The 12,694-nt window shown below is 40.0% G+C and overlaps 2 protein-coding genes across 4 annotated transcripts in view; one reads left to right on the plus strand and one right to left on the minus strand.

Moving 5' to 3' along the window:
• LOC120426921 (uncharacterized) overlaps positions 1-12,694 on the minus strand; it is a 114,406-nt gene that overhangs the window by 79,178 nt on the left and 22,534 nt on the right. For all 3 annotated transcript variants that reach the window (XM_052710752.1, XM_039591728.2, XM_039591727.2), the window contains exons 3-4: positions 11,704-11,736; positions 11,412-11,516 (exon numbers count right to left, since the gene is read on the minus strand). In XM_052710752.1, coding sequence (XP_052566712.1) covers positions 11,412-11,516; positions 11,704-11,736 — 138 coding nt within the window. The remainder of the gene's footprint in view (positions 1-11,411; positions 11,517-11,703; positions 11,737-12,694) is intronic.
• LOC120426922 (pyrroline-5-carboxylate reductase 3) lies at positions 2,929-4,219 on the plus strand. Its single transcript, XM_039591729.2, has 4 exons — positions 2,929-3,123; positions 3,194-3,441; positions 3,511-3,928; positions 3,985-4,219. The coding sequence occupies exons 1-4, from the start codon at positions 3,045-3,047 to the stop codon at positions 4,056-4,058; spliced, it is 819 nt and encodes a 272-aa protein (XP_039447663.1). The 5' UTR covers positions 2,929-3,044; the 3' UTR covers positions 4,059-4,219.

Here is a 12,694-nt window from a genome sequence, read left to right on the forward strand (position 1 = left end):
CCAACGCAAAAAAGTGTCAAGTAATTACATTCGACCGTAAGCTGCGCCCAATCATGCACGCCTACATGATGGGAATATCCTTGCTAGACCGGGTGTGTTCTGTTAAGGATCTTGGCGTTACTCTTGACAGAAATATGACTTTCAACGAGCATATCACTTCCGTCACGGCTAAGGCGTTTGCTACAATTGGATTCATCCGAAGAAACACGACTGCCTTCAAAGACATCCACGCTCTAAAAGCTCTGTACAGCGCCCTAGTCAGAAGCCAGTTGGAGTATGCTGCCCAGGTGTGGGCACCATATCACAATGTTCACATCGCCAGGTTGGAGAGGGTGCAACGCGCGTTTGTGCGGCTAGCATTACGCACGCTGCCGTGGAGGAATCCGCCGGAGCAGACATCAATCGAGGATCGCCGTCGACTGTTGGGGCTGGACACGCTGTTGAAGAGGAGACAGAGGATGCAGCAGCTGTTCATCTTCGATCTTTTGACGAAAAGGCTGGACTGTCAAAAATTGTCTCAACTTCTGATCGTTTATGTTCCACCACGTAATCTTCGTCGAAATCCGTCTATGTTCCGTCTATCTGTGCACCATACTGTGTATGGACACAACCAACCATTTGATGTATGCTGTCGTTTGTTTAATGTAGTTTCTGACCGTTTTGTTTTAAATATGACGAAAGATAGTTTTTAGAAATTAATTAGCTGTTAGGAAACAGTCTGTTAAAGACGAAGATAAATAAATAAATAAATAAAACTGACCCTTTTTGCGCGGCCAGCTGTAAGGGGCTACCTAACAACGATGTTTATTTCCAATTCGTACACGCACGTGCTCTCTCTCAGGTTCAAACTCTCTCACGAGCTTGCTCGCCTGCCTGCCTGCCTGTTTACCTACAAGCGCGCGCTGTTTCTCTGCTTGGACTTTTGTCGTCGTCGTCGTTTTCGTTTGCTATCCGCAGCGCTGCGTTCTTGACATGTTTATTATAATTATGAACTAAAATACCAGGTTTGTTTTCAGATATAAAATTTAATGTAATATGTGATCAACAAAACGAAAACAAAACACAGCAATAGATATCATATTATAAGAGCGTGTGAGAGAGAATACAAATTTGATGAATTAGTTCATCGTTTTGGATTTTAATTTATCTGCATTTGTTACAAGAAATACCATGCAGTTTATTTTAGATAAAAAAAAGGAATTTTCTTTAGATTTTTTTAAAAACTGAATCCAAATGAGTATCTTAAAGGGAGGCCGCAACTGCAAGATCTGAAGGTAGTTAACGATTGTGCAGAAAGAGATGTTTCCTGAATCGAAAAATTTACAGGTAAACTGATAAAAAATGATAAAAAGTTGCAATATTTGTTGCAGGTGGTCTAGGAACACAGAAAGAAATTTCCAGAAAGAATAAAAAAATAATTTTAGAGAGTATGAATAAAAATTTGCAGCAATAATTGTAAAATTGCCTTGATTTGTTCTGATTTGTACTAAAGTATATTTTTGTTAAAGCAAACTACCTAAAGGAACAACATTTGTATTACCTGAAGATTTTTTTTTTAAATAATTGAATCATTATCATGTTTCTTTAGCATATACGAAAAACTGCGTGTAATGCTTGGAAAAACAAACAAACCCTGTTCTCATGACATTTGCTGTAATTTTTCAATTGAGCCTAAGCTGTCTTTTCTTTAAACTATTTTATTCAGCGCAGTTTTTTTTTATTTCTGACATAATTTAAGAATTTATATGCTAAATATATCTCAAAACAAACCTGGTATTTAAGTTCAAAATTATAATAAACATGTCAAGAACGCAGCGCAGCGGATTGCAAACGAAAACGACGACGACGACAAAAGTCCAAGCAGAGAAACTGCGCGCGCTTGTAGGTAAACAGGCAGGCAGGCAGGCGAGCAAGCTCGTGAGAGAGTTTGAACCTGAGAGAGAGCACGTGCGTGTACGAATTGGAAATAAACATCGTTGTTAGGTAGCCCCTTACAGCTGGCCGCGCAAAAAGGGTCAGTTTTGGGCGCTAATAACTTCGCGGGAAAAAATCCTAAAAATATGATGTCTTCGGGAAAGTTGTTCTAAATTTCATGAAGGTTCTACATTTGAGAAATGGTAAGAATCGGATAATTATGGCGCCTTCCACAGGTAAAAAAGTAAAACAGTTGCTTTTCTCCATACATTTTGACGATTTTTCCCATACAAACTTTAAGCGATTGGAGGGAGGGGTTCCCGTGGTCAGAATGAGCTCAAATTTGGAATTTAGCCTAGTGATGGGTCAATCTTTGATTTCAGGGGGTAGCCCCAAAAAAGTCCGGATTTGGACCACCCTAATACACAGTCTAAAAGTGGTTTATATCTCAAATCCTTTCTGAATCATCAAATTTGACCAAAACTGAATTATACAATAAATAGGCGCTTACGTCACATTGCGAGATTCATGTCATTTTTTACAAAATCAAATGGGATACAGGGATGGAAAAATCGAACTTTCTTCACCCGCGAAAAAGAGAGGAGGCAAATCACGCAAAAGAAAATCGCTCCCGAATTTATCAAACAAAATCAATCAGTCGAAGATTTTAGGTGAATCTTTATGTTAGCATAACATAAATTCATTTATTCCGCTTTGTTTACAAACATTGTTCATCTACAACAAGTTACAGATTATTTTTCGACGTGTGACGTTATACCTGCATGTGTAGTAGTAGCACTGTCAACAAAAGGTAAGTACTTGGCATGGCACCTCATAATCTAATGAAACGTGTCTGGGTTGCCGTTTGCCCTACTTGTCTCATTCAACGGTCAACATCGCGCTCGCACTTTCTCATCATCGAGTGGAATACTTTCTAAAGATTATCGGTCAGTTCTTATCAGCAAACGAACTGCTCGTCGCTCGTTTGTGTAAAATATAGTACACTATTAAGACTTGCTCAATCAGTCAGACAAAACGAATCGACGGGAATAGTCAAGAAATTGAGCAATCTTGAAAAAAAAAACTACTTAACATTTACTCAATAGTTATCTTGATAAGACGTGTTTACCATGAGCAAGCTGCTTAAAATAGGATTTTTAGGTGGTGGAAAAATGGCGCAAGCCATGGCGAAAGGTTTCATCTCTGCTGGTTAGTGCAATTGGGGGTTCTATCTGGAAGCGAGTGGACATTTCATTTAAGGTGTTCATTCTCGTTTAAGGGCTCACAAAGGGCGACAACATGGTGGCTAGTTTTCACCCCTCGGATCAGCCCAACATTGAAGCATTCAAATCGTTCGGTGCGAAAACATTCGTCGAAAACCTGCCCGTAGTGAAGCAATCCGAAGTAGTCTTCATCTCCGTGAAGCCTTCGACGGTTCCTTCCGTGCTCGGAAATGTCCAGCCGGCCAGTGATGGAAAGTTGTTCATATCGATTGCGATGGGTGTTACGTTGGCAGAGTTGGAAAAGGTATTGTGATTAGATTCGTTTTTTGCTGTCTTTAAACAATATTGATTGTACTTTTCCCTGAGCAAATAGTCCCTATCTACGAAGGCTCGTGTAGTGAGAGTAATGCCAAACATTCCGGCCTTGGCTCGAAGTGGAGCATCGGTTTACGTCCGTGGCAAAGGTGCCACTACAGAGGATTGCACTTTGACGCAAGCTCTTTTCGAGGCGATTGGTACCTGTGAAGAGGTTCCGGAAAATTTGATAGATCCCATCACGGCCCTCTCGGGAAGTGGTCCGGCATACGTCTTCGTGCTGATAGAAGCCCTGGCGGATGGTGCAGTACGAATGGGGCTGCCGCGGGATTTGGCCTACCGATTGGCATCGCAAACTGTGCTTGGTTCGGGTAAACTTGTACGAGAATCCGGTCGACACCCGGGCCAGCTGAAGGATGACGTAACGAGTCCCGCCGGTTCGACCGCTGCCGGATTGGCATTCCTGGAGCAAAATGGTAAATCAATGACACTTCATCGAAAATCTAAACTGACACGTTACATTCTTTTGCAGCATTCCGACATGCGGTGGCCGGAGCCGTGGAAGCTGCGACACTCCGATGTCGTGAAGTTTCGGGCAATAAATAGAATCTATGACATTCCAAGCTTAGCTCTCTCGTGGCTCCTCTAGCTTGCGGTGAGCGTGAAAAAACTGTAGATACTTATTAGGCTAATAAATAATACCAAACATCACTCGGAGACAATAAAAGTGCCTAAGCGAGTCTCCCAACAATCACAACCGGATGAAATATTGACTATTTTGTTGGGTTCGACATTTCACTCTGGGGGGACAACCCTTTGTCATCGACGGGCAAACTCTTTTTCCCCTTTGCGTCGCGGAGACAAACGTTCAACAAATAAATGCCGCCACCTCGGCTCCCCTCAATGCGACACGTAAAGTTTTATGTTCCGACTAATAATCCAGTGAGAATTATGCTCGTGGGGAAAACACAGCGAGCACTTTCCTTTCGTTGTTTTGTTTACCACTTTTCATGTGTGCTACTACTGAGCAGGGGAAAACTAATTTTTCATCGTCACATTTTTAACTCAAATCTACGTGCGCCGCCGTCGTCCTGATTGGTGATGGGACAGAGTTTAACTCTTCCCGACCATGTTTTCCCGCTCATTAGGATGCTAATAATGCGTCACTGATGTTCGTTATCTAAATGAATGACTGCTGTTCTTAGTGGCAGTGGCATTAAATGTGAATGGTCCAAGTAACTTCTTTGTACACAAGCTTAGCGTCAACATGACTTTAGACACCGATTGCTTTATTTATTTTTTACCAGAAGAGACAGAGGCTTTTTAATTAATCGGGATCAATAGAAATAAATAAATAAAAAAAAACCTTACTAATATGCTATCCAGGTTTTTAAGCGAAGATGGCGTTCGAATGGTGAACATCCGAAACGTCAAAATCGCGCAGTAGCACCAACATTAGAAAACAAATGTGGCTGTCATGTTACACATTTTTCGGAATATTGGTACCACTGCGTGATTTTGACATATCGGACGTTCACCATTCGAACGTCATCTTCGCATAAAACCTGAATATATATTATTTTTGAAACTATTGTAATTTTTACTTTTCTGTCAATTCAAAACTGTAACAATAACGTTCACATTTTTAAATTTTCTAAAACTTTCCCGAAAAAGGATTGGTCCTATTTTGGTCAAGGCAAAACTTACAGGATACTCAAAACTCGTCTAAAATGTAAAAAAACACATTTAAGGGTGCATAGCAACGAAGGAAGTTGTTGTCTTCTTATTGCAAAATTGTCAAACTTACGGACCCATTATTGCAACAACAGAATTGTACACGTAGTCAAACTTTGTTGTAAATTACTTTGTGGACAATACTTTAGGGGATGAATAAAAAAATATTTCGGTAGTGCCCGTAGTTTTGAAGTTACTAAAATATTTGTAACAAAAATCAGGGTGCAAAAGCTCTGGTTGATGTGCACCGTTAAGATCATTTTAGAAAAAGCTGTATGTTTTGCCAGGGGCAAGATAACACCATACTTTCTTTGAGAATGTTTTAGCAAATTTTCTTAATATGACCGCTGTTATGCTGAGTTTTTTTTTACAATTGGCAACAAATAAAAATTCATAAAATAAATAACAAAAAAAAATGCATTTTCTTTATATGTTTTATATTGTAATGCTTTGCATAATGCCGGGGTTGCATCGATTGCTACCAAACTTCTGGGGCCTTATTACGATCAGAAAATAGCTGTTGAATTGGACAATGTTTGAAGATATTCCATATAAACGTCAAGCCACCCTACTACATATCTCTGAGTGTAATATTACATAAAATCTTAACCTTGCTGTCAGAGTTAGGGAAACGCTGATTTTTTTTTTGCAAATTCCATCCATTTTGAAAACATTCTTAAACATTGAATTGTTTAGATAAAAATCATCGAACTTCGGATACTCGAATCTATACAGTATTAAGAATACATTAAGTAACATTTATTTTTCAAAAAGGTCCAATAACATTTTTTTGGTATTTTTTTTTGAAGGAAAAACAGTCAAATGTCGAAAAATAAATAAATAAAAAAGTTGTATCGGCCTAAAACTAAGATAATTAGCATTTGCTGCTGAAATTGCATACTTTCCATGAAATTCCGGGAGTTTAATTGTCATTTTTTTCTACCCATGGAAATTGTTTTACTGCCCTTATACAACTAAAAAGTGAAATTGCCAAATTTAGGTAATAAAATTTTTGAGTTCCTCAAACATTAAAAGACTAAAAGAATAGAAATTTTTGTAATCGATGATTTTTTTTTTCAATTCCGAAACGGGACGGGACACATGAGGCGATTTTTTTATATTCGTTATTGCAAGTTTTTTTTTTCTATTGGTATCGGTAAGAACAGACACAGGACAACAATATTAATACATCAAAATCCAAATTTTAAGCTTTGAAGTGCTCTAAAAACTGATGCGTACTGCCACCCCAGTTGACGGTACTGGAAAAAATATACTTTTTAGTATTAAATTTTCAAAATTTCTTTGTTGAATCCTATTTTCAAGCCATATTTCACGAATCATTCGACAATGCCCTTCCTTTTCCCAGTGTGGTGCTACAAATTCTTTTCGGAAGCCAAACATTCTAAATGGCTTTCACTTTCCTCATTAGCTGCTGCTGCTGCTCGGTGGAGGGCCCTAAATTATGTAAGCACCGCGACACTCTCATCTCATTCTTCAGCTGAATGGCACTCAACGTCAACTCTGTTGAGTTGATGCTCCTTTCTTCGAGCGCTCCCCCCTTTCCTTTCATCCATTGTGACGTTGGCAGTTGAGATGAAATGCTCTGATGGAGTTTGTAGTTGCCTCTTCCTTCCAGCATCGGGACGAGACGAAAAGTGAGATATGTGCCGCGGATCTAATTTACGATATGGAAACCGCATGACAATTTACGCGCCTTTTCGCTTTAGCTACCTTTTTCTTTGGACTGGCAACACTTCCACCATTTCGTATGACAAACGGCAATGAGGCGCAAAAGATGCCGAATGGTGAAGAAAATAAACAGCGAAAGGTGCGGAGCAGTGATGAGACCGCGTGGCGGGAAAGGGTGGGAAAATTTACGGCTAAATTTGTGTGACACTGATGATATGCTGGTGGCGGTCCGGAGACCAGGTTCCTGATGGACTCTCCACGTCTTTTCATCCCACTTCTGGCGGACGGCACGTTTCAACACGGTTCCCAAAATTAACGGTACGGGAAGATGCGCCATGATACAACCAAGTCGATGGGACAAAACTTACATCAATTATATTGAACGATTATTACGCTGTGGACAAATATACTGATCCGAGGAACAACCTTCCACAGTAAATTTATGAACGAGTAACGCACTATGGTACATCAGGTGGTCAAATTTTCGAAAAGCGACGACTTAAAAATAAATAAATTAAATTTGTAATTTTCGTATAAATTTAATTCGGTAACCCCAAATTTGTTAAAATCCACTGGTTGGTCGCCATAAATACATAATAGGGGTAATTCTTGTATGTTTGGTCGGTTCAGCACTCGCTCCTAACTCCATCCAATTAGCTGATAATCACTATTCAAACAACTTATTTTGTAAAACTAATGCATTTTGAACTAACGCATCAAGATAATTTCTTCGGTCATATAGAACATCATCTACAAAATTTCAATGGAATAAAAAAATAAGAATTAAATGCTCCATCCTGGGAAAACATCTATGTCCAAATCCATGCAATAGTCGCATTATTCGAACGTGATTTTTAACTCCAAAGCGATTCTACAGATTCCACTGCTTGTCGGTCCTTTCGTCCACCCAAAATATCTGCCAATGGATGATGATGATGGTGACGATCAATGTTACCGCACCCGCTGCCGGGGCTCCATCAAAAGGCACCTCAAGATGACAAAGTCGACGCCAACGGACGGACGGATGGACAGAAGCGTCGTTGGTTTGACGCGCACGCGAGGAGAAAATTTCGAAATTTTATGCATCCTTTCGGTATAAATTTTCGGCCTCTTGGGCTCGTCCGACTCAAAAACGGATTGTGCGACGAGAATAAATTTTAGTTTTCAATGGGCTTTTGTTTGTTCTTGGCGCGAGAGGGAGCAGCCATCGTCGAGGTCTTTTGGATTGGACCCCGCCGGCCGGAATGGGCCGGCTGTCGACGCTTCAACCCATCAAAATAATGGCCGTCGTCGATGGCATTCTGTCGTCATTCCGTTTGGGGGCTGCTGCCTGCCTGTTGACAGTTCATCGCTTGGTGGTCGGTCTGATCGGCCAAAGTGGTGACAAACGGTCGCTCCCACTCCAGCCAAAATAAGAGAAGGGGGGGGGGGGGCTTAAGGGGTGGCCATCGACCGCCAGGCCAATAAAAGACAAAAGAAGAGCCACTAGTCATCCATCGTATCGTCGCCGCCGTCGTCATCGGTCGATTGTCGGACGTCGTCGTCAGAGAGCGACTACAAGAGCTGTCAAGGGAGTTTCGCCTCTCAATTTAAAGGACGTAATTGCTTGCAATTTTTAAATTGAGATTGGCTGCGCCCTGACTGACATACACACATGACGCGACAGCTGTGATTGATTCGGGAATCAGATTATGGTCGCCGGAGATGTTAGATTGCTCTAAAAGCGTTTAGCCAGTTATAATAATAAAATTTACCCTTTTAGGGTGCGCAGAAAAAATGACCCCATGCTCGACAAGCAGAGAACTAATGTAAGCAAAAAATAAACCCGAGAATAAAATTGGTGGAAAACTGCATTTCCAACAAGTTGCATGAATCGCCTATAACTTTGTAGGTACGAGACGTACAGCAAGTTGTGGAGCATTGATTTTTTTCATTCTGGTCACTCTAAGCCTATCCATCTGTTCTTCTAATATGTGATTGTGGCCTAACTTCATTTAACCAGGCTATTTATCAAGGAAAATCAGGGTTTAACAAAAATATCTTAATTTATGACTAATCAGAAAGGTATATTAAATACTTGTTTTACAAAGTGCAAATCTGTGGATTTGATAACCCAAAAAAACTAAGTTGACTTTATAGCTGTAGGCCACCATTGCTAATACCAACCACTAGTGTCTTCCTTTTAACTACAAGGACTTCGCCGCCCGGGACTCTTAAGTGTTTGAGTACGGCACGGAGCGACGGCGCCGGACACCAATATTTATACTTAGAATTTTAGAAAGTCCAGTGCACGGTCCGATTGATCCACATAGGCGGGACAACCCAAAGGTTTTTTTTTTCTAAATTCTTTCTTTTGCATAAAAATAAATATTTCGCTCTACAGCATTGCCTTGGCGTTCTCGGCTGCCTGATTCCTACTCGAGCGAGGTGTCCGAAGGCTTGATTGTTGAGGCAATTGCAAACCTCTTTTTTCACCTAAGCTTCCATCTACCCCAGAATTCGAACCGACGACCTTTGGAGTCCAACTTCCTACTAATGACTCTATCGAGGCAGGACCCAGGGAGACGACTCCTGCAACTGGACTAAGCTAACGACCTTACCTGTAGGTTGTACCTAAAGTGTCCACGTGGTTTATGGATGATTTGGAATAAGAAGACAACTTCTTTGGTTGCTGTGCACCCTTAATTAATTATATTGAATAGATTCAAAATCATCTTTTTATAAATTTATCTACTTCTACAAAGTTAAAGATAAGTTGAAAATGTAATACTTGAATATAACCTCTTGTTGGGTAATTTTTCCTAAGATAATGTGTAAAAAGTGAAATTCAACAGTAACTGATGAAAATTTGACCAGTTCCTAATGCAAACTCACTCCTTTGTTACAACTAATCAATCATTTTTTTTCGATTTTCGAAGAACTGCGTTGCGCAGAGCCAGATTCTGTGGACGGATCAAATTTCACAGGTCCTTAAATACAAATTTGCCGAAGGTACTAAATAGATAACAAAAAGTTCTCAAAATCCCTGTTGTTCGTCTGCCCAATTTATTTTATCCTAAAAAATACATTTCTGTGTTTTGCTGTGTTTGTTGTGTCTAATCTACAACCTTCAATCATAAAATTTTGACGTTTTGCTGTTTTTAATATTTTCCAATCACTTGTTCGTTTTTTGAGTATTTAAAACTACTAGCCTTTAAGTCGCAAAACAATTTGGGACATAACATAAAAAAACAGAATACTTATTTTGGTATAAAAGTAGGGCATATTAGTTTGTTTTTCAAGACTTTGACCAAGTCACGTAAACCAAGTTGAATCATCAAAACCCAAGAATTTCTAAAAATTAAAGAATTTTCCTTGCAATTGCCCAAGACGAAACTGGTTAAATTGTGTTTTTTTATTCGGAGTAGAAGACGGCAAATTATGGGAAGCAGGTGTCTCGATATCGGAGTTTCTAGATCTTGAGATGCCGGCCGAATTTGTCTGATTTTCAAAAAAACATTATGTGCAAGTTATTATTGGAGTCTGATTCGGTGGGTTCGTGTCCTTTTCTTATGCAGTCGTATTCACAGTCAGATACGCTAAAGCTCCAGACACGTCGAGTCATCAAAAAATCATTCTAAAAATTATAAATGATAACAAATAAACACAATAAAGACCAATTCTCAACTTACTCAAAGTCCAGAAACCAATCTAGGATGCTACAATATATGGTGCAACCAGCTGGACAAATACAATTGTACACGTGTTAATAAAAACCTCATTTAATTGAGTCAAACGATTTATGGTGGAAATTTGTGAATTATCGTTCGACTAACAGCAGATTCAATCGCCAGCAAATAAACGACCATGGACTGCACAGTATCAAAATCCAATAGAAGGGGAGTGCAGCTCAGTGCATTTCGTGCACACTCGATGAAATTTACGCAAAGAGCTGGAGAGTCTCCACTTGCCTGGCACGAAATCTGCCTGCCTTTTGGCGGAACCACCGAAATTTGTACCCCTGAACCCACAGAGAGGTAGAGTCGTGTCCGACCGAAGCTGAGAGGAAGCGGTTCAATTTTCTGCCTTTCCGAATCGATCTACAATAACAATAAAGCAATAAACCGAAACTGAAATTTATGAATGAAATTTAGCCACATATATTATGGAAAAACAAACTAATGAATTGGGCAGGGGTGGGACCCTTCTCTGGGTTACCGTTCGAAAAGGGGATCCCTCTCAGATGGTCAGCCTTGGCGCATCCAATGAACGGTTTTAATTAATTAACCGGTGCCAGTAATTCTACCGCCATCCAAATCCAGAGAGCTCACAGCGCCAAATAACGCTGGTCGAGCCGTTGCAAATTTTGAGATGGCTCAAGCCACCGTTCGTGCAGCAAATAAGTGAGTTTGGGGTTGAGTTAAAATTTCCGTGTTGTTTTCCAAGATAACAATTTTCCAAAGAGCCACCATCCCCTACCAGGGTGCATTGTTCCAGGGGCCACCAACGAGAGGCCTCGGTTTTTAAATAAATTGGGTTTGCAAAAGCGCAACTCACCTGCAACTTGACCAGATTCGGATGGTCTGTCGAGAGCTTGGCCAGCTCCTGGTAGTTTGCGTTGGCCGCTGCAATCAGCCACTCTTTCGCTTTCGGATGCTGGAGCTGGAAGGGTAGTGGTGGGAGAAGGAGATGAGTGTTGAGAGTCGGCTCCGGAGGGCGCAATAATCAATTGATAAAATAACATTTTACGAAGGTGCACTTTCGTGGAGGGCAAGGATTCGTATCGATAGTCGGAAATTGGTTGTGCGCTTCCGGTGTGAATCTCTGATTGTGTTAAATCTTTACTTACCAGATTTTCTGAACAGATCGTGTCTTCAGCATTCTGCAATAGAAACAAAAAAAGGCAAAATAAATCGGAAGTTCTTTTTAACCTATAATACTTTCTTTTAAACAAAAAATACTGGAAGGGAAGATATGAGCGAGTTGTGGCGCTATAACCACGACAAATAGTGTCCAGGGCATTTGTGGAAATACAGTTACTCTTACAAACAGTAACGTGAGTGGGGGATCTCCACGTTTCTTCCTCCCCTGCAGATTCAGCACTGTATTGCTGTTTGAACATACGTGTTCAAACTCAATCCAATTCAACGAATTATCTTTGCGGTTAACTTTACGCAGTTGGCTTGGCCGCTTTAACGTTTGTGATGTTTCAATGCAATCTAATGCAGTGGCGCACTGAAAATGTTAATAATGACAAGAGGATGCTAGGTGTTAATCAACCTAAGGCATTTTCCATGATGCTCTAGAAAGACTGGCTGCGATAGGGTTAGATTAGATTAGCTTAGATTAGAAAAATACTGAAGGAGAAGATATTTTTGGATTTTGACCACCACCTAAGTATGAACAGTGTTAACAATTAACCCAGGTTAAGAATTTGAGATCAAAATTAAAAGTTAAAACAAGATTTCTTGAAAAGGGATCAGCAAAATATGCTACGATACGGTAACAAACTGAAAAATGCTTATGTAATTTTTAAAGGCTGCTATTTGATGTCAATAACCAGTCTAACTTTATGAATAAAATGAGAAAAACATGCTTCAGCCTTTTATTATTAAGTTCTTTTGTTTGATATTGTTTTTTTGTTCAATCTGTTCATCCCACCGCGGAGATGAATTAGTAACCAAAAATTAAATCATCCCATAAAAACCGATGTCGGACAATTTAAGTTGCCTCTTTTTATTGTGATTATCGACAATAAAAAATTGAACGCGAGTGCGTACCCCAGAACAAGGAGGCTGAATGGCGAAAGGCAAACAAAACTCTGCACGATAAAAATAATA

Source organism: Culex pipiens, chromosome 3 (genome assembly GCF_016801865.2).
Source record: "Culex pipiens pallens isolate TS chromosome 3, TS_CPP_V2, whole genome shotgun sequence".
Lineage (NCBI taxonomy): Eukaryota > Metazoa > Arthropoda > Insecta > Diptera > Culicidae > Culex > Culex pipiens.